Source organism: Dipodomys merriami, unplaced genomic scaffold (genome assembly GCF_024711535.1).
Source record: "Dipodomys merriami isolate MVZ:Mamm:240054 unplaced genomic scaffold, mDipMer1.0.p SCAF_7, whole genome shotgun sequence".
NCBI lineage: Eukaryota > Metazoa > Chordata > Mammalia > Rodentia > Heteromyidae > Dipodomys > Dipodomys merriami.
This window is the reverse complement of record NW_027206290.1, coordinates 13,731,819-13,755,398: the sequence shown is the minus strand read 5'-3', so window position 1 is coordinate 13,755,398 and position 23,580 is coordinate 13,731,819. Positions and strand designations below refer to the sequence as shown.

At 34.7% G+C, this 23,580-nt stretch overlaps 1 protein-coding gene across 2 annotated transcripts in view; it reads right to left on the bottom strand.

Annotated features, from left to right (window-relative positions):
• Positions 1 to 23,580, bottom strand: part of Prkacb (protein kinase cAMP-activated catalytic subunit beta) — a 114,593-nt gene that overhangs the window by 54,297 nt on the left and 36,716 nt on the right. The window contains exon 1 of one of the 2 annotated variants that reach the window (XM_070007442.1): positions 10,725 to 10,990. The exons of the other annotated variant lie outside the window; for it this stretch is intronic. Coding sequence (XP_069863543.1) covers positions 10,725 to 10,911 — 187 coding nt within the window. The 5' untranslated portion in view covers positions 10,912 to 10,990. Of the gene's footprint in view, positions 1 to 10,724; positions 10,991 to 23,580 lie in introns of those variants that run through there. 2 annotated transcript variants of the gene reach the window in all.

The window sequence follows — 23,580 nt, the reverse complement described above, 5'->3', positions numbered from 1 at the left end:
TTCAATATGCGCATAACTCAGGCCTGTAATCCTAACTACTTAGGAGCTGAGATTGGGAGGATTGCAAGTCGAGACCAATTAGGGGGAAAAGTTCATAAAACTGCTTTCTTAACCAATAGCTGGGCGTTTTGGTGGAAAGCTGTCATCTAGCTGCATGGGAGGCTGAGATCAGGAGGATCACACAGTTTGCAAGATTCTATCTCAATACAAGAACCTGGGCAGGCGGCACTTGACTGTCATCCCAGCTACGATGGACGTCCTCAAGTTGGAGACTATTTATATAGTTTCCAAAACTTTTTCAGCTGTCATCACATCAGCACTTCCAGACTTACCACTCACTAGTATGACATGTAATGAATAAGTCTTCAATCACTGAAACCACCCAGTAAATCCAATCTCCCCCTACAAATATTACCTTTTTTTTTTTTTTTTTTTTTTTGCATTGGCCACGGTGCTAAAACGATACACTTCTGTGCTTGATTTCAATCCAAGTCATTATAAGTTTCTCCATAAGTGATGTATGTCTTTCTGGAATCAGTTAGTTTCACTGTCTTCAATGAAGCAGATTCCTTTAATAGCTTCTGTCCCTTTGTTCTGATTCTTCAAGATCATGGCTATGCTGGAATGGGTCATGTCCTACTAAAAACAATAGTCATCACTGATTTCCCACCTAGGTCATCCTTAGTCACTTTTATTTTTATTTCTAAGTCAGTCACTTGAAATGACTTCTAACTGGCAACATTACCAAGTAGACTTTGTATGATTAGGGCCTCAAGGAACGAAACCATGTGATATAAAATCAAGCACAAAAGAAAATGATGCAATCAAGAGATGCAATGTAAACAAGTGACATCTAAGGTTGCTGCTGGCATAATCTAGCACACTATTTTATAGAAAATTTTATATACATATACATTTTATACATATATATAAATATTTACATACAGAAGGAACATATTCCAAAGCGATGATACACAGTATAGTATAGCAAATACATAAAGCAAGAACCATAGTTGTTAATTATCATCTAGTATTATGTATGTAATTATATGTACTATACTTTTATATAGATGGAAGAATGGGTTTGTTTATATGAATGTCACTATAAAAATGAATAAGCATTGAGCTATGAATTATGAAGGTTTTATTAAATGACATAACTGACAGGAATTTAGCTCTATTAAATCTAATCAAACTAGTGTGATAAATGTGGTCCATTACTCATTGAAGCATCATGATTGCAGGTGGCAATTTAAATAGTCCTCTTTTAATAACTCATGAGAAAAAATAGATAAAAAATTAGGAAGAATAAACAACTTGAAAAACATCACCAAGAAACCTAGGTATTCATAAATACAGCTTCTGACACCAAACAACAGAGAATATGTTGGAAATTATCTGTACAACTTTGGGGGGGAGTAGGAGTAACAAATTTGACAAGAAATGTACTTATTATCTTACTTATGTAACTGTAACCCCTCTAAATAACACCTTGACAACCCAAAAATGCTAACATTAAAAAGAAAATATATGTGGAAATTATCTATATTAAACTACAAAAAGTATTACTCTAAGTAACAGAAGCCAGAAACAACAAACTGATTGCAAGCTGTATAATTCCAGTTACATAAAGTGTCTGGAAAAGGAAAGTTATGCAGACAGAAAGTATATCAATGTTTAGTGAGACTGAGGTAAGAGTAGGTATTGGTTGCATTTGGGTACAAACAAATGTTTTGGAGTGATGGAAACATTTTTAAATGGAACTGTAGTAATAGTTGTTAAACTAGATATTTAACTAATTATCACCAAATTTTATACATATACTGAGTGAATATTATGTCATGTAAAATATCTCAATTTTTTGAGCCAAGTTCTTATCTACCAAGGTAGAGACAACATGCTTGATGCAGATCTTCTTTGCTCAGGAAAGAATCACTTCAGTGGGTAACTTAATTATGTAAATGTAAAGCTAGTAAGCACCATTACCTTAGGGAAATGTTCTAATAAAATCTTTTGGGGCTTAGTAATGACTGTTCCTTCTCAAAACTGGTAAACAGAGCTAAGTAAGAGGAAGAAGATAAATAGATTTGTCCAGAAACTAAAACAAGAATTCTGAAAGGGAAGAATTAAAATCTAGATCCATACTTCCTGAGGTTCAGAATTACCAGAACTTCTTTTGTGAATTTTAGTCACGAATCTGTGAAGAGGTCTATTAAAGGGGAAAGGGGAATCTGGTTTGAGGAATTAGGCTTAAAAAGATGCATTGATTATAAGCTAAATCCACATGTTTACAGTCAACGTAAGAAGGCTAGAGACCATCAGACAGTACAATGCTGTTTACAGAAGACAGTTTTTGTATTGTCATATTTTTGTCATGTGGGAATTTGGGCTGAAACCAGTTTTTCTAACGTTTTGAGAAGCTGGAAGTCCAGATTTTATCTGAGATAATTAGAGCAGACTTTAATTAGATTTTTACCCAGCTAGTTAGAACAAATGGTTATGTCAGACTTGAATATTTAAAAGATGAGACCTTACTTATAATAAATGTGTCATATTTATTAAATAATAATAACTGGCTAGATAAGCTTTCTAAAAGCAGACGTTGTTTAGGACTTGCAAGTGATATTTAGTCTCTCAGACAACATGACTTTCTTTTAGACTCAATTTATTAACTCCTACATTGCATCTTATTTTCAAAATTCTTTCACAGTTTCTATCATGAAAGGATGCTGAATATTATCAAATGCCTGTTTCTATCCACTGAGAAGATCACAGGATTTCTATCCTTAGTTCTGCTAATGCAGCATATACTACTTGATTTCCATGTTAAGCTATCCTTGGATCACAGAGATAAATCAGACTTGATCATGGTATATAATCTTTTCACGAAAAGGGCTTTTCATTGACAAATATTCTTTGCACAGAGAAGTTCACTGTGACATTTTTGTATATGTACGATGTACCCAAAACTCATCCAGTTCACCACTCTTTCAACCACTCTCCCTCTACTTAAAACAATTTTTAAAAGTTCCATTATTCTATTTTCATAAATTTATTCAAAGCACTTCAACTACATCCTTCCCTATTCACTCTCTCCATTGGCCTTCCCCTCCTCCCACTAGTACCAAAAGATCCTGTTTCGATTTCCTGTCATCTTTTTATTTTAAAGTATATATTAATTGAACTAAGTTACATGTGCATAATTCGGTCAGGCTAACCCCTTCTACTGGCTTGTTCCTTCCTTGCCCCGCCACCTCCAAATGCTCCACAGATTTCAGTAAGATACTGTATGCTATCTTTATACATAGACACAATACATTTTAATTTTATCCCCCATCCTTCTTTCCTTCTCCTCCTTCCTCTCTTCATTCCCTCATAGACTCCACAGATATAATTGTATATGTCTATCTTTCAGGTCTAGGTTTACAGATATGCAAAAAATATGTGTTGTTTGGCTTTGTAGGACGGGCTTTTCTTGCTCTACAGGATGATCTCCAGCAATTCCATCCATGTTCTTGCAAATAACCTAAGTCCATTTTTTCCTTATGGTTGAGTAATATTCCATGGTGTATATGTAGCATATCTTCTTCGTCCATTCATTGATTGTTTGGTATCTCAGCTGACTCCATAGTTTGGGTATTAGGAACAGATTGACAGTAAACATGGGTGTGCAGGTATCTCTCTTGTATATTGACTTACATCCCTTCAAATGTGTGCCAAAAAGAAGTATGGTGGGCCTATTCTTAATTTGGAAGAACCTTTATGTTGATTTCCAGAGTGGGTGTACTTGTTTATTTTCCCCCAACCATGTATGAAAGTTCTTTCCCCTTTCCTCCAGTTGGCATTCCTGCCATCATTTATTTGTTTGTTTTATTTGATGATTGACACCATTACTGGTGTCAAACATGAGACAGAATCTTAAGCGTTTTGATTTGTATTTCCCTTATGGCAAGGATAATAAACATTTCTTCATGTATCTATTAGCTATTTGTATCTTCTGAGATTTTTTCTGTTCGTTTTATTTACTGTTCTTTTGCTATTTAATTTTGAGCAATTAGTATATTTTAGATATTGAGTTTTGATGCATTAAACAACTTGTGATTTTCTCCCATTTGGTGTGTTGTCTCTTATTCTGAGAATTGTTTCTTTAGCCATGCAAAAACTTTCTAATTTGATGTCACTTCTTGCTTTTATTTTCTGGGCAACTAGTCATATTCAGAAAATAATTACTTATTTTTCCATCTTCCAGTGTTTTCCCATGTTTTCTTATAACAGTTTCAAAGTTTCAATTCTCTTATTAATATTTTTGATGATCTTTTTAATATGCCCTTGAATTCAGTTTGCTAGTGTTTGTGGAGGATTTTTAGATCTAAGTTTATTGGAGATATTGACCTGTTACTTCCTTTGCTGTGGTGTCTTTATCGAGCTTGATATTAGGGTACTGATGGAAGTTATAAGTTATATAAGTTATATTCACTCCTATTTAGGTTTTCTTGAAAGAGTTTAAGAAAGACTGGCATTAGCATTAATTTTTCCTTAAATGTCTTGAATTTACCAGTGAAATACTGAAGACTTTTTTCTTACAGGAGTTTGAGTATTGATTTCATAAGCTTGGTACTATGTTTATTCTATTGTCAATTTCTTCATGATTCAGTCTCTTGATATGTATAAATTTCTTCCAGGTTATCAAATTTGTTGCTATGTAATACTTTATTCATTTTTTATTTTTCACAGACAAAGAAAAGTATATCCTAAAAATAGTTTGGAACCACAAAATACCCAAAATAGCCCAAGCAACCTTAAACACATAGAACCATCACACTAACAGATTTTAAAATGTTACAAACCTGTGTTAATCAAAACACGGTATTGGAATAAAAATAACATATACTAATGGAATACAATAGAGTGTAGATATAAATTCAAGGACTTACGGTCAATAAATTGCATGGGGAAACTGGATATTTGCATGCAAAATAATTAAATTAGGCGTTATCTCACATCATTAAAAAATGAACTCAAATTAGATTAAAGCTTTAAATATATGAGCTAAAACTGTGAATCTAGTAGAAAGAAAAGAAAACATCTGGGCAAAGAATTTTTAGGTATGTATAACAAAAGTGCTCACTATACCTAATTATCATCTGAGTTTCAATCAAAATCACAATACCACATCAACACAGTTCTATCTTTTCTGATAGTCTGGTTAGTATCAAAAAAGCATAAGCCATAAACTATTGGAGAAGATGTGGATAAAGGGAGCTCTATTTATCCTAGGCTGGCTTTGAACTTATCACACAGCCTAGGTTGTTACAGCTTGTTCCTGAGAGCTGGTATTAGCCATGTGCCACCATGTCAGAGTAAAGGCCACTTGGAATAGTGATAAGAGCTTAAATTAATATGGCTGTTATAGAAAATAGTAGGGAGGTTCCTCAAATTTTTCATAGGATGCAGCACTTCTATATGTACTTTTGGTTAAATATTGAAAGAAAATTCAGCCAGTATGTGGAAGAGATTCATGAAATTTCAGGTTTGTTGCAGCATTATTCATAAAGGTCAATATAAGTAATTAACCTAAGTGTATACTGAATGGATTCTTTAACTGTCCCATAAAATATAAAAACAATCTTGAATATGTACAAAGACTTAGCCACAAAGATGTTTACCAGCATTTTTGTGTGTGTGTGTGTGTGTGTGTGTGTGTGTGTGTGTGTGTGTGTGTGTGTGTGTGTGTGTCGGTTGTGGGTCTAGTTGATTTTCCCCCCAGTATTTTTAATATAATAGTATAAAGTGAAAAACACAAAAAAATTAACAGTGGTAATCTCTTAAGAGGATTTTATGCAATTTTCAATTCTTTTCTTTATTTTTCTATTGGGTTTCCAAATTTCCTTATTGAAGAAATACATGCACTCAGTCTAAAATGTTATTATAGAGTAAGTGTTTCTGAAACCTCAGCATCCATATGAATTAGCTGAGAAATCTTGTTGAAATGAATACCCTGACTCAGAGGTCTAGATGACATTTGATATTCTTTGATGACATTTGATATTCTGTTTTTAACAAGCTCTCAGATAATGCTAATGATTGCTGAACTCAGTACACACACACACACACACACACACACACACACACACACACACACACACACACACACACACACACACGCACACACACACATACACACACACACACCCCTTTTCCACCAACCCTATCCTCTGGCTATTGCTGCAAAGTGAAAACAGGTAAAGGTTTTCCTTACACTTAATGTTGTATTTGATATTGCTACATAGCCCAGAGAAATATTTTTTAGTTTCAAATCACTTAATATGACAATCACTTTAGCGTCACTATAAAGCTTGTTGGTTACTCCAAATCTTATTTAAAAAACAAACAAAACACATGGGTAACACCAAAAATACCTAGGTAAAATCTGCAATATAGTGTTCACCAGGGTCAGGTCAGTATTTGCTATTTTAGGCTAAAACTCATAGGCCTTTATCACAATTTCACAATAGGAAAAATTAGAGGAAGCCTGTGTCAGTCTGTAATGTGTTAAATGACAATACAATTCAACATTACTGAAAATTATGCTAGCAATATTAAGATAAACTGACAAGTTCTATACCTTCATAAAGTTCAAAAATCATAGGTGACACGTGTAACACAAAGATAGTAAAATAATTTTAATGCTATAAAACAAGTCTTATTAAAAGTAAAAGATAAGCCAAGTACCAGTGGCTCAGGCCTATAATCCTCTATACTTGAGAGGCCAAGAAATGGAGGATTAAGGTTCATAGGCAGAACAGTTTTTGAGATGCCTTCTCAGCTGACATCTGTGCCAGGCAGCCCATACGACGTGGGAGGCTGAGACTGGGAGAACTGCAGTTGCAGGCCAGTCTTTACAGAAGAGTCCCCAAGACTCAATCTCAGTGGAAGAAGTTCGGTATGACAGCAAACCTTGTCATCCCAGCAATGACTGGAAGGCTAAAATAGGTAGATGGCAGTCCTGGTACATAGTACTCTAAATGAAAAATAACAAGCATGAAAGAAGGCTGGAGGCCTGTCTTAGTACAAGTGTGCCAGCCTAATAAGAGTGAGGTCCTGAGTTCAAATCCCAATACTGTAAAAATAAGGGGAAAAAAAGGTAAATAGATGATGGCAGCATTAATATCTAGGAGACGATGCCGGAATTGAAATCTAGGAGGAGTCTTAACTATGAGCAAATCTGGCCCTTGGTAGCAGTAGTAAAAGGAAATTCAGACAAAGTATCTTAACAAGTATTGTTGTAAAGAGAGTCTATTCTCTAATTATTCCTTGCCATATTCATAGTAGGCTCAAAAGCTTTGTTTCTAATAAAGCACTCTGCACAAACAGAAAATGTATGACAGCTGCATGCATTTCCCAGTAGTAAAACAAACAAGTTATCCTATTCTCTATTATGCTAGGTAAAATTCTTTAGGCTCTTTAAAATAAGGTTGCATCGCATTATTTTCCACTTCTAAAAAAAATTACACTTTAGTGGCTAGGGACATAGCTCACACATAGAATGCTTGCCCAATACCCGTTTGATCCCTAGCACCCCTAAAAAATAAAAAACCCTGACTCCTGACTATTAGATTCTGATCCAATACTTATTTATTTATTTCGTTAGTTATATTGTTATTGGCAATGTAGGGGCTTGAATGTTTGAGCCACAATCCTTTTTTGCTTTAGCTAACTTTTAGGCAGGGTCTTGTAGATTTGCCCAAGGCTAGCCTCAGTCTGTAATCCTCTTACCTACAGCTTCCTGAATAGGATATATGCACAGGCAAATATCATCACATCCACTTATTTTGACCAGGGCTGGTTTTAATTCCTTAGTACTGGATTACAGGCACAAGCAATTGTAGCTGGCTGTTCCTCCAACTATTGTTTGTGAGCCTGCAAACTATATCTTATTTTCCCCCCAGAACCTTGTGTATGAACTGTGATATAGTAAATACTCAAAAGAAGGGTAACCAATAAGGCAAAAATTGCTTGCTATCAATAATAAAGCTGGGCACTGGTGGCTTATGCCTGTAATCCTTGCTATTCAGAGGCTAAGAACTAAGGATTGTAGTTCAAAGCCAGGCAGAGCAGGAAAGTCTGTGTGACTCATCTCCAAATAACCACCAGAAAAAGCAGAAATGGCACTGTGGCTCAAAGTGATAGAGTATTAGCCTTGAGCAAAACTGCTCAGTGACAGTGCCCAGGCTGTGAGTTCAAGCCCCACAAATGAAACCCTAAAAACAATTGCACATGAACGAAATAGAGGAAAGTAATGTGAAAAGTCTATACTTTGAGAGCTAGAATGATACAAAGTAGATAAGCAAAAGAAGTAAACTATCTGAAAGATTTACTTCAAAAAGTGAAACTAGCAAAATAGCTATTATAATCACTTTTTGCTTTCTAAGAGCTATTTATTTGTTCAATAGAGTATTTAAATCTAAAACTCATCTACCAGAAAAACAGCTTGTCCATTCGTGGGCAGGACTACAAGGTAAATTATTTGATGCGATTAATTTATTTCTTTCTCAAAATTTAACTTTTATATACTTATGCTATCAAATAGCAATTGTGTTTTAATTTAATAGTGACAGATGAAACAGCTGGGAATCACTGTGTGGCCTTTATTGTGTATGTTTCCTCTATTTCATACCATTAGAAAAAAGCTGATTATGGTTTAAGTTTCATATCTAACTAAACTGATTATTCATCTTTACTCAATAGCTTAAGATTCTAATTTTTACAAAAATCACATGTGGTTTCTGCACTTAGTTGCCTCTTAAAATAGCACTTTGGAATGATTATATTCACAGAATTTTATCATCAGGTGATATTTGCATTCCTTTTTCTTGTTAAACAAGTCAGACAAGAAATTGCTTTAAGTAACTTTGAACAATATGTTTTGTTTGAAAGCTTCATACAGTCAAAACTCCTTCCCTGACTCACTGCTAAATATATAAAAACTTGTACTTTTGACCCAAAAATAAGGCCTGGAATTCCTAAAGGGCAGGATTCCCAGGTCTCACTCTCCTTCTGTTTGGACATGCTCCACCACAGTGAACAAAGTGCATGTTCAACATGAGCTTCCTTACATGAAACTGGTCATGGCTATTAAGAGTATTTTTAATATGAAGAGACTGGACTGATGAGTAATGAACTGCAGTTGCTCTTTAACTATTTCGTATTTCATGACTATTATTCACAAGTATAAGGACTCTATGTTTTTACTTCACAGAAAAGAAAAATGTTAGCAGCAATTTATCAGTCTGCTTTTCTAAAAGGAATCATGGCTCATGATACTACTACCATTGTTTGACTTTAAAATATGTTTCAGAAGACGCTCAGGTCCCATACATTAAAGAAAAAATCAGTCTAGTTCAAACTTAACTTTTAATTATTAAAGTCCTTTGGAATTTGTTCAAGTTAACTAAAACTTACTAAACTCTCACTATGTATTAAACACAGAGAAAACTAATTAATTCCTCATGGAATTAAAAAAATCTCTGAAATGTATTAGAAATGATTTCTGAAATAATTTTGGAGACTATAATTTAACAGAAGAGGGGAAGCAGAGTAAATAAAAAGCTTTTGTTACACTATAAATTTCCATAAAGTACATTACTTGAATATTCCACAGTTCATTAACTTAATAACATATTTGTTATGTGTCAACTTACTATGCAATAATGATTAATTATAAATAATTTTTTGAGTTTTTTCACATATATAGGCCTTTATTATGGGCTCATTAAAGTAGCTTGGAAGGACTTAAAATTCTAATATAATAAAACAATAATTCAAATAAACTCCTCCAGAATTGGTGCTACTTAAGATATGAGTAAGTCCTTGTAAATATTTTTAGTGAGTTTTCCTTCATAACCCTACTGCTATTTGATGATACAACAGGGCAAGAGTGCCAAAGGTAACTCTACTGTTCTTTTCATGAAAGTCACAAAATAACTTGGGGAGGGTCCAAGGTGAGACTGAAGTTATTTTTTATATGTGAAACTTCTCTTTTAAAATTATGTTACCAAAAAAGGTTTCATATCACTGTTTTAGCAAGCAGTAATTCTCAAACATTTTAATATGCCTAAAATAAACAATGCAAACATTAACAACTTTCCCCCCTTATAGACACACTCATAAAATATCACAAAGTGCAATTATGAAATATTTATATACTATGTTATAAAAACATGAGTTTAGTAGAATAATCTGCTTTCAGTTTAAAAAATCTTGCTCGTAACAACTGAAATAACTTTCACATATGCATTTAAAAATCAATGCTAGCAAACATAATAGGAATTTAAATGTAAACTCCAAAGTCTTCTTGTCTTTTTAACATTAATAAACAGAAGAAATTGTAAAAAAATAAACGTATCAATATTTTCCTTTTTAAATTTTTATGAAACAGCAAAAAATAAAAAAAAACTGACATACACTAGAAATGATGTAAGAATATTACAAAAAATTTTCTCATTGACAGTCAACTTAAGTAGTCATACATGAAACAAAATAATGAAATACATGGTTCAGCTCAACTGATATTCAAGTTTTTGTGAAATTCTTTCAACTTCATCTTGCAAAATATACTTGGACTAATCACAAAGAAACAAAACAGAGTTCTTTATGCTTGATTCTAAAACCTCAATTAAGATTATGGCTGCTAGTTTAATATATCATTAAAAAAATGAACTTACTTGATCTGTCCCATAAGGTAGTATGTTCAGAGAAATGCAGACTGTCATTTTCCAGAGCTGTTTTCTGATCATGGGTAGTACCTTTAGAGTGTCTATGAAATAATCGGCTAGCAAAGCCTTCCAGCTTCTGAAGAGCAGTAGAGGTACCTGTATACTGGTTACAGGGTAGTTCTCTGTAAGCTGCCATTCATGGGCATTTACACTTTCCTTAAAGTAACTGAAAATATTCCAGAAGGAGCTTAACAACTTCTTACAGAGAAGCTAAGAGCTCTGCATGTGCCAAACTTCCTGTTTGCAGGGCATTCAAAACCACTACTGCTGTTCTGTTTCCTGTTAATATAAAACTGCATATTACCAAACTTGTCTTAGCAAAACTTTTTTCATCTCAACTAGAAAGGGGAATTTTTAAAACTTGCACTATCTACCTAAAGGGTTCTATGTTTGATTGATTTTTATATTAACACAAAGACTCATAAAGACATTAATTATACAGATACATATGGTTAAAGTTGTTTAGAAGGGAAACTAGTTAAACATGTATTACAACACTATGTAAAAAACTGAAGGTAACACACCCTCTAGACAAAACAGGTTAAAAAGACAAGTGTTTTATTTTTTCCAGGAAATGACTAGGATATGGATTTTTATCAATCTTCATAAACAGTTCACTCTCTCTCAAAAATCGGTATGGAATGTATATAAGAAAACTGTTACAAAGCAAATTGATAACATATGTTAAAACTAAGAAAAACCTGAAGTGATCATTTCAAAAGGAAACTGAATTTGGTTAATAGTTGAGGTAAGTGGAATGTAACAGCGATGACAGAAACGCAGCATGTCAGTACTGCTTTATCACACTCCTCTACTGACAGCTGACTATCAAGGAATATTTAAAACATTCCAAAATGTGAAGAGGTACAAAACATCAGATTGAAAATTACGTAAGTCATAAGATAATAATAAATTATAAATAGGCAAGATGCCAGCCAAATCAAGACATTCAATTTAAAGAAAAAGAATTCCTACAAACTGACTGAGATATGTTAATTTTACTGTTTACTTGATCCACTGATTTGCTGATCTCACCTAGGAAAATATCCCTCAACTAAAATTAAATAAGGTTTGCTATGACCAATTTGCAGGAAAGAATGTTATCTGTAGCATTTAACAAACATGAGTATTTGCCTTTTGATACCCATTAATGGTTAAGAAATTTATCTTTTCTCTTTGAGGGATGTCAGAAAAATAGAGGAGAGAGTAAGGGAGTGTAGCAAAGTGGAAGGAAGGAGAAGGGAGGGGAGGGGAAAGGAAATGAATACAGCCCAAAGGAAAAGATTTTTTAAAAAATCTTAAAAAAAAGTATATATATATATGTATCAGTCTACATTTCTGGCCTATGTTTTGACAAATTGTTTTAACTGTTTGCTAACACAGTTAAAATAGTTTAAAAAGTATTAAACTATGAAAAGCAGTTTGAAATAGAAACAGTAATGACACATAAAACAAATGGGCGTAATGATATAATAAAATTAAGACAGACACAAAGTCCACTGTGAAAACCCTGACTAGGGAACTTTGCAATTTATCTACTCATTTGTGAATATTGTATATAACAATACATTACATTCATCTAAACAAACAGGCAACAATATAAGACTAAATTTGTTAAACTTATAGCTTTCTGAATAAATGTCAGGTGTATAATAATTACTATCTGACAGTGTTTCACACAAATATAGTATCTGTAGAGTTTCATAAAAACCCAGAGCATGGACTGACTCAATATGGTAAGAAGTGTTTAAAATTCCTGAATTTCTTTGACTTGTTTACCAGACAAATATTTTATGCATCCTTAGGGTTTACTATAAATGTCACCTTTGTTGTTGTTGTTGTTGTTACTAGGTTTTGAACTCTGGGTTTCACACTTCACATTTGTTTACTGGTACTCTACCACTTGGTCCACATCATGAGACCTTTCTTTTTACTTAAAGTATCTGCTTGCCAAAGACAAAAACCAACCCTAAAGCAACAGCTTAGGCTGCTGGCTTTGAACCTTGATCATTCAGTTCTCAACCTTCAGAGTAGCTAAAATTAGTTTAAGCAAACCAGCACCTGCCCAAATGTTAACTCTTCAGTGTAGCCTCCATACAGCTCCTATGAAAAACTTCTTTTTCTTCTTATCATTGATCTTGCGATTTCATGTTAAAATCTGCTGTCTGAATCTGTATGTCCAGGAATTGGGAGTTATTTAAATTCACAAATGATACATATTATTACATACTCAGTAAATATATGAATAAAGTAATCATTTAAAGGTATGAGTAGAATGAAAATACCGGAAAATATTTTAATATCATTTATGATAGGACCATATTGTAAATAATCTAACAATTATAAAGTTACCTATGTAGAAAAAAATAATAAAAGCAACACCATTGGATTTTTCTATATTAATCTGCTAAATTTTATTCATCCTTTGAGTTGTTTTCACTCAGTGCAATTAACCTCATTTTTCCTGCATCTAGCCACCTCTATGATTTGCTTTCCCCAAAGTATTATACTCAAGGTATCTGTTTGCTAGTGACACAAACTAATCCTACCATTGATATGTGTGTGTACAAAGTGCATGTTTATGCTAGTCCTGAGGTTTGAATTCAAGGCCTGGGCACTGTTCCTAAGCCTCACTGGAGCTCCACTTCCGCTTTTTGGAGATAAAGTCCCACAGACTTTCCTGCACAGGATGTCTTTGAACTATAACCCTCAGATCTCAGACTCCTAAATAGCTAGGATTATATGCATGAGCCACTAGGCCTGGCCAGATTGATTTTTAACAGATGTATAGCCAGAATTATTTATATTCAAAAAAAAGAAATCCTAGATTTCAAACAAGAACACTAATACTGATTTTTTAGAACTATGCATAATACTAAAACAAAGTAAATATAGAATAAAAATTCACTAGCTAAGTAGCTTGAAAGTACATTTGGCATCACTTTTTGTTGAAGTAAAACAGTTTTCACATTACAAAGTCCTTGTAGAAAGTAGAATGCTTAGTTCTTAAAGCAATGTTTCTATATATGGTACTTTGACCAGGAAACTGTTGCTATGGAAATTCTCAGGCAATTTGATTTTTATTAAAAAAGAACTCTACTGGCATCTACTGCTAGAAAGAAACAACTGCAGCTTTAAGTAAAAGTGAACTGCTTCAAGAAATTATAGCAACTTCCAGACTGAAACTTGCTTTATTTGCCATGATACCACAAAATATTGGTTTATTTCTTATATTTAAGAATAAATGGTAATAGTATATTTTCCCAGCACTCTACAATGTATTAAATAATTTCTAATATATACTCATAGCACAATTATTGCAAGGTTATGAAATCCTTACAAATGAATAAGTAGCAGCACTATGAACCCTACTTTAAGTTAGAGAAGAAATTTATAAACACTTTGTAACTTGCCCAGAGTCACCTAAGTCTTCTAAATCTCCATCAGGGCTCCAGCTATGTATAAGCATGATTTTCTCCACAAGGAGCAAATATTTTCTCAAGCATAGTATTTTTCAAACAGAGTTGCCAGGCCTATGTACAGGTCTGAGAACATCTGCACTTCTATGGTCACCTTCAGACTTCTATCACCCGTTTCTAGATTTATGTGGTTACATGGGTACTAAAGTCCTTTGAATTATTAGTTTGAAGGTCAGCTAAAAGAAAAAAACATATAATCTATTTATTTGTAAACAAAGCATATTTTCCATATGGAAGACAAACAGCATAACCATGAACTGGCACTCAAGTGAAAGTTTCAGGACAATTTAGCTTTGCCTTTTCTAGAATGTTTGATAAGTGCTTTATTCATTGTACAACATTTTAAAGACTAGCTCCTTTAATTTTCCATAGCCTACTAAATTGAGATTCATCCATGATGTAAGCTTCACTGTTTTATTTTGGTTTCTTGTTGAAAAAGTATTCATATAGATTAATCACAATTTTATAGATCTATTCACACACATACATACACACACATACATGCACACACTTTTGCATTTGTCAAAAATCAGTTGATCACAGAGATGAGAGGATCATGGTTGGAGGACAGTCTAGGTTAAAAAGCTAGCAAGATCTATTCTTAACAAAACAAAACAAAACCTGGGTAAAGTAATACATGCCTGCAATTTCCTGCTGGGAGGCAGACTGGCCCTGGCCAAAAAGCAGGAGACACTATTTGAAAAATAAACTAAAGGAAAATTGCCTGGATACCTGGCTCAGTGGTAGAATGCTTATCTAGTGGTAGAGTGCTTACCTTGAAAATGGCCCTTAGTTCAAATGCCAGTACTAAAAAAATAAAATGACCAAAGAAGTGTGGGTCTATTTTTGGACTCTATTCCACTGATATATCTGTGTATCAGTTCTTTCTGGTTAACTTTAAATCTAATAGGTAAACTTTGCAACTTTCTACCACCTCCATCCTACTAAATTTCTTTCCCTTTACACACATATACACACAATTAATATGGCAGAAAGTGAATTCAGGGTCAAATCAGTTCTGACACAATTCTGTTTTCATTCTACTTAGGTCTTAGATTTCTTTAATCAATATTCTATAATTTTTAACAAGAACTTGCACATTCATATCCAAGTATTTTTAAATAGCTATTTTGTTTATTTATGTATTTGGCAGTATAGGAGTTTGTAGCAAGGCAATAAGCTTGTTAGTCAAGCACTTTATCAATTCATTTTATCACTTTGAGCTATGCCCCCAACCATTGTTTTAATTATTTTTTCAGGTAGGGTCTCCTGGTTTTTTCTTGGGCTAGCCTTGAACCATAATCCTCCTAAACTTCCTAGGCCAACCACGCTTGGCATGTTGGTTGACATGGGGGTCTCATTAATATTTTATCCAGACTGTCCATAATCACAATCCTCCCATCTGCACCTACTGCATAGTTGCAATGAAAACTATGTATGTGTGCTAAGAGGGATAGCAGAGTAATTACAGAGAATAAGCCTAGCTCTCTCTGACCAACAGATAGAGTAGATAAAACAGACAAGAGAGAAAGAAGTGGGGAGAGAGAGGGAGGAAGTAATTATATAAAACAAATCCAAGAAACAAGAAAGGAGCTTGTAACAACTTCAGGATCATTAGAAGACCTAATTTGTACCTGATAGTTATTGAGAAAGCATAGGCAACTAAAGGGATACAAAACATATTTAACAGAATTCTAGCAGAGAATTTCCCAAACATTCAAAAAGAAAGGCTCATTCAGATATAAGAAGCCTTTAGAACACCTAACAGACCAGACTACAAAAGAATCTCCCACCACCACTTCGTGATCCAAATGGGATTGGTAGAAAACAAGGAAAGGATACTTAAATTGTCAGAAAAGAAGATTACATATAAAGGAAAAGTGGTCAGAATAAAGAAATTTCTCAGCTGAACCCCTAAAAGAAAGGAAGGTATGGCACATTGTATACTAAGTATTGAAAGTAAACTACAAATCAAGAATACTATATCTAGCCAAGCTTTCCTTCATAACTGAAGGACAACGAGCTATTCCATGATAAATAAAAATAACAATTTATCTCCATCAAACCAGCTCTAGACTCAAAGACATCTTACATGCAGAAAATTAACAATAACATAAAATAGGCAGAGAAAATGGATCCTATCAGAGGAACATATAGATACAGCAAAAATAGAAGACACAACAACATTACAGGAGTTATCAACATATTTCTCAGTTCTAACACTCAATATCAATGGGATTAATGCTCCAAACAAAAGCCATAGAATGGATGGTAGGATCAAAAGGTAAAACCCATCCACCTGCTGCCTATAGGAGATACATCTCGCTGACAAAAACCATTATCTATTCAAGGCAAAAGTATGGGATAAAGTCTTTCAAGCAAATGGCCCTCATAAACAGGGTGGAATAGCAATATTAATATCAGACAAAGGATTTCAACTTAAAATTAGTAAAAAGGGAAGTATATTACATATTAATAAAGAGAACTCTCCATCAGGAGGACATCACAATCCCACACATTTCTGTACTGAATGCTGGCATTGCCAACTTCATCAACAAATACTAAATGACCTAAAAATCGTACACAGATCCACAAAGAACAGCAGCTAAAACTAGCACAGAAAATACTGAAACACATAGAAACTGACTAATAAATTGCAGAATAATCAATGGGTATCGAAGAGATAAGAAAGGAAACTGAAATTGAATTCTGGAATTCAATATAAATGAAGACCTGAAATACCAGCTCCTTCGGGACACAGCAAAGGGAATACTCAGTGGAAAGTTTACAGTTATGAGTGTTCAGATCCACAAATTAGAGAAATCTCAAATCAATACTCTAATAATGCACCTCAAACTCCTAGAAAAACAGGAACAAGCAGATGAAAGAAATAATAAAAATTAGATCTGAAATAAAATAAATTAGAGATTTTTAAAAAACATAGAGTATCAACAAACCCAAAAGTTGATTCTTTGAAAAAATTAATGAAATTGACAGGCCCCTAGCAAACTTCACTAAGAGAAATCACCCAAATAAATAAAATCAGAGATGAAAAAGGGGACATTATAACAGATTCAAGAAAAGTTTAGAATATTATAAGGAATACTTTACAAGCCTCTATGCCAATATATTGGAGAATCTGGCAGAAATGTATGCATTCCTAGAGAACACAGATATACCTAAACTGAGACAGGGAAGATAAAAAAATCCCCATGGACCCATCACAAGTAATGAAATTGAAATGGCAATAACACCTCACATCCAAGAAAAGCCTGGACCTGCTGACTTCACAGTTAAATTTTATAAGACCTTTAAAGGAGAACTAATGCCAATATTTTTCAAACTCTTCAATGAAACAGAAAGGGAAGGATCATTACTAAACTCATTATATAGAGGAAATATTATGCTAATCCCAATACTAGAGACCCATCAAGAAAAGAGAACTATAAACTTATCTCTGATGAACATAGATGCAAAACTTCTCAATAAAATAATGGCTAACCAAATCCTAGGGATGCAAAGCTGGCTTAACATTTGTAAATCAATCAATGCAATCCAACAAATCAACAGAAGGACAGAAGGAAAAAAAAACCACATCAATAGATGCAGAAAAGGCTTTGAGAAAATCCAATATGTCTTCATGATAAAAGCTCTGGAGAAGCTAGGAATACATGGAACATTACTCAATATAATAAAGGCTGTGTATGACAAACTGACACCCAACGTTATACTTAATGGTAAATAACTAAAACGATTTTCTCTCAAGGAATGAGACAAGGATGTCTACTATCTCCGCTCTTGGACAGTATTGGAATTCCTAGCAAGAGCAATAAGGCGAGAGAAAAACATAAAGATGGGCCAAATAAGGAAGGCAGAAGTAAAATATCCCTTTGTGCAAATGACACAAGCCTGTACTTAGAGGACCCTACAGACTCCTTCCCAAGATACCAGAGCTGATTCAAAACTTTGATAAAGTTGCAGGGTATAAAATCAACCCACAAAAATCAGTAGCTTTTCTGTATGTCTACAACAAGAAGATCAAGACTAATATCAGAAAAGCAACTCATTTGTAATAGCCTCAAAAAATTAAAAAAAAAACAACTTAAGAATTTACCAAAGGTGTGAAGGACCTATATAATGAAAACTTTAAAAATTTTAAGGAGGATTTGAGAGGAAGATGGCAGAGGAGAAGCTGGAGGCTAAACAAGCTCTCACACAGAAAACTGTTTTAGTGCTCCAGTGAACAGTCTTAGGCTAGAGAATCACACCAAGTGTGCTCTCACAGTACAGAGAGTTTGGCCAGAGAGGGAAAATCCAGGCAAGGAGACAGATCTGAGCACCTGCTGGTAGCCGCAGCTGCGGTAGTGGCCTTGGCTGCCATACCAAGAGACAGTCCTGGACAAAGGCGCCAGACACGGTGTATGAGCAGATTCTACTCACCACCAGCAAGAACTGACAAGGAGAAATCTTCATCCTGCAGATTGCAGACCAGGGATGGCCCAAGAACCAAGAGTCTGGCATGAGCAGAACCCTGACATCCTCACTCCTCACAGAGCAGTGGTGGGAAGGCCATCCCTCACCTGCCTCCCCCAAAGGAGATCTCCATCTTTGATACTAAGGCCTGGACAATCAGCTAGCTCCAAGTCAGGCCTTGGAAGAAAACAAAAAGAGTCATTTAGCAGGTCACAGGAACTTGACCTGACCTTCCAGGCTCAGCTCCACCCAGGGGAAAGTCACCTGGCCTAGACAGAGATAGCTCCGCCCCTGGAGGAGTGACTTTCTTCACTGGGTAAACAAAACCAGAGGCTGCCCATCCTCACTGCAGCCTACACAAATTGAAACTCAGTAAACATAAACCCCGAGAATGGCTTGAGGCTGGGCTCTGTAAGTGTCTCTGTAGCCCCTCAGGGAAAAGCTACTGATTGCTGATAGGCCTCAACCCTACCCAGAAGCTAGCCTCAGCACATCAACTCCAAGCTAGAGGAAACAGCCATCTCCCTCTTTTGTGACACTCAAAGCAGATCTCCCTCCCCATTAACTAACCTGGGAGGATGATCACAAAATACTGTGTATCACAGAGCATTTTTCTACCTGCTCAAACAAACTGACTTAAGAAACCAAGTCACAGGAAAACCAAACACCACAAGCAGAGCAGAGACTCCACCAAGACACTGGTTATGGACACAGGGGAGAAACAAGATCTCCCCCACCCAAAAAAAAAAAATCAAAGAACTCTTTTTTTTCTACCTTTAAAAAATTTTTTATTTAAAAAATTGTTTTCTATTATTTTTTCTCTCATACTTTTTATTTTAGGTGTATATGTGTGTGTGTGCTTTTTAATAAAAATATCAAAACAGCAAATTATGCTGTTCTGCTCATGCCCAGATATATACCCATAGTCAATTATTAGACCTTATCCCCCATTGTGTACATACTTAATACAGAAATTTACTACTCAATTCACAACCTCTTAGGCTTAACTTATTTAATAGTAGTATTATCTCTTTATACCTATATAATTTTCAAGTATTCCAATTTTAAGACTTTTTATTTTTTATCTCTCCCCTCCTCTCATCCTATCCTTTTCTTCTCTCAATATCATTTTTTATACTTACACAGTTTTTAAGTGCTTCATTTTTTAAATTTAAATTTTTGTTTTTCCATTTTTCTTTTTTTTTTTTTAATCTCTCTCCTATCATTCTGTCCAATCCATTTCCCTTTCTGAGATTAGGACTTGGTTAAATTCACTCTCCTTTTACCTCTCCACATCCCTCTAATCCAATTTTCCCCCAGAATTCTTCCTAAACCTAATCATTTCTAGTTTGCTGAATCACTCTTTGATGTTCTTAGCCCATTAACCCATAGTTGTTTCATGTCGAGTAGATTGTATCTGTTGAACTAGATTGTATTTGCAGCCATTTTGACTGTGCAACCACAGGAATTTGGTTGATGCTTGCCTTAAAATAGTGTTCTAGCATAAAATTGGTGCTACTTTCATACCAAATGGGCAGAACAAGCCAGAAAAAGAAAAGAAAAATGGCAAGTCTGAATATCACAACTCCCATCATGATAATCAGGGGACAGAACAGTTAATGAATAATCTAGAGGAGAGCTCCCCCAAAGCTCTACAAACACTACTGGTAAACATGGTGAATGAAAAGACTGAAAACCTGCAAAGGACTCAGTGTGATAGGGAGCAAGAGGAGGCAAAGCAAAGATTAATAGGTATCTTGTGAGCATGAGGAAGATACTTAAAGCTTAATACAGGAATTGCACGAGCAGGCTGAGAACAGTCAAAGAGAAATACAGGAATTGTGTGGGCAGGTTGAGAACAGTCAAAAAGAAATATAGGAATTGCGTCAGTGTGAGGAAGCTAATCAAAGAGTAATAAAGGAATTGAGAGAGCAGAATGAGAATAGACAAAGATCAATAGAGGCATTCATGGAATTCATAAACAGACAGCTGTAGGAAACCAGGGAGACCACAAAGGGAATGCTGACTGAGCCCATCAGAAGGAAAGGGAATCCAAGGAAACCATAACCAATCAACTAAGTGATTTGAGAATAAACACCAAATTAAGGAAGAAGTTTATATAAGATCTAAAACAAAGCTCCAAGAAAGAATATGAAGCCATCAAAGCCGACCAATTAGAAGGAAAGGAAATAAAAATAAACAGTAGAAAGTCTTGATAGTAGGTTAGACCAGGCAGAAATTTGAATCTCGGGGATTGAAGACAGCCTAGATATTATAGAGAAAGAACATACAACAATTCAAGACAATTCCAAGAAGTATGATAGATCTATTCAACATTTGGAAGACACCATCAGATGGCCTAAACTGAGGATAATGGGTGTAGAGGAGCACCTAGAGACAGAAGTCTAGGAAATTTATTTAATAGGATCCTAGCAGAGAACTTCCAAAACATGCAAAAAGATAGGCCTATTCAGATACAAGAAGCTTTTAGAACCCCAAATAGACCAGACCAGAATAGGACATCCCATCATCACATTATAATACACACAGGATCAAGTCAGACCAAGGAAAGGATCCTTAAAGCTTTCAAGGAGAAAAGATCAATCACCTATAAAGGGAAACCAATTAGAATAATCTGAGCTTTCTCAGCAGAGACAATTAAAGCAAGAAGAGCCTGGAATATGTATGTCATGCCCTAAACACAAACAACTATCAACCAAGAATACTGTGCCCAGCTAAACTCTCCTTCATAACTGAAGGTCAAATAAAAACCTTCCATGGCAAAGAAAAACTGAAACAATATATCTCCACCAAACCAACCCTACAAAAGATACTTAAAGATGTCCTACACATAGAAAACCAACAAGACCACAATAAAGGCCAAGAAACCACACCCAAACTGGGAATCCAAGAACCAAAGGAAGAACCCGGTTGTCACAGCCCCCAAGAAGGTGGAAACATGGCAGGAACTAACAAACACCTCTCAGACTTAACTCTCAACAATAATGAACTTAAATCTCCAATTAAGCGACATAAGACTGTCTAGTTGGATTAAAAAGCAAGATCCTTCCATCTGCTGCCTTCAAGAGTCACACCTTGCCCATAAAAACAAACATATTTTGAAATTGAAAGGCTGAAATAAAATCTACCAAGCAAATGGCCCCCATTAATGGGCGGGAGTTGCAATCCTAATATCAATGAATTCAATAAAACGACTTCAAATTAAAATTAGTGAGAAGAGATAAAGAAGGTTGCTACATACTAATTAAGAAATCTCTCCTTCAGGAGGATATTACAGTTCTAAATATCTATTCACAATACAACTGAACACCCACATTTATCCAAGAAACACTGCTTTCCCTCAAACCTAACATAGATACAAAGACATTAATTGTTAAGGACTTTAATACATTACTATCCCTAGATAGATCAACTCAGCAAAAACTCAACAGAGAAACTGCAGATCTAAACAACTACATAGATCAACTAGATTTAACAGACATCTACTGAATATTTCACCCAGCAGCATCTGAATGCATGTTCTTCTCATAGCACACAGCACATTTTTCAAAGTAGATCACATTTTAGGTCACAAAGCAAACTTGTCCAAATTCACAAACATTGAAGTTATACATCGCATTCTTTCAAGACCACAAAGGAATAAAATTAGAACTCAATACCAAAAGCCACCAAAAAAAAGTCCTGTAACACACGGAGGCTGTTGAATCACCAGTGGGTCATGGAAGAGATTAGAAAAGAAATTCAAATGTTCATGATATTCAACAAAAATGAACACACAAATTACCAGCTCCTCTGGGACACAGCAAGGACAGTGCTGAGAGGCAAGTTTATAGCTCTGAGTTCCTACATCAACAAACTGGAGAGATCTGAAACCAACAACTTAATGAGACAATTTAATGGTCCTTGAAAAAGAGCAGCAAGATAAACTCCAATCCAGTAGATGGAAAGAAATAATTAAAATTAAATCAGAATTAAACGAATTAGAATCCCCCCCCCAATAGAAAGAATCAACAAAACAAAGAGTTGGTTCTTCAAAATATTTAACAAAATTGACAGATCCTTAGCAAATCTTATCAGAAAACCCAAATAAAGACACTCAGAGATGAGAATGGAAACATCACCACAGAAACAACGAAGATTCAGAACATTATAAGGTAATACTTCTCAAACCTTTATGCTAATAAGTTTGAGAACCTGGAAGAAACTGACCTTTTCTTAGCAAATATTGACATGCTGAAACTAAACCAAAATGAGTTAAATCAACTTTAAAGGCCCATATCAAGCATTGAAATAGAAACAGCAATAAGAGACCTCCCATCTAAGAAAAGTCCACGAAGGGATGGATTTATAGTGGAACTCTACAAGGTCTTCAAAGCAGAACTCACACCAATACTCCTCTTACTCTTCAATGAAACTGAAAGACTAAGTTCACTACCAAACTCTTTCTATGACGCCATCATAACCCTCATCCCCAAACAAGGCAGGGACTCATCAAAGAAAGAGAACTATAGACCCATTTCTTTTATGAAAATTGATGCAAAATTTTGGCCATCGAGTTCAACAATTCATCCAAAAAATCATACACCACAATCAAACACAATTCCTTTCAGGGATGCAAAGCTGGTTCAATATATGTAAATCAATTAATATAATTCACCACATCAACAAGAGCAAGGATAAGAATCACATGGTTATTTCAATAAGAAAAGCATGTGACAAGATCCAACACCCCTTTATGATGAAGGGTCTGGAAAAACTAGGAATCCATGGAACATTTCTCAATACAATAAAGGCTGTATATGACAAACCTACAGCCAGCATTATACTTAATG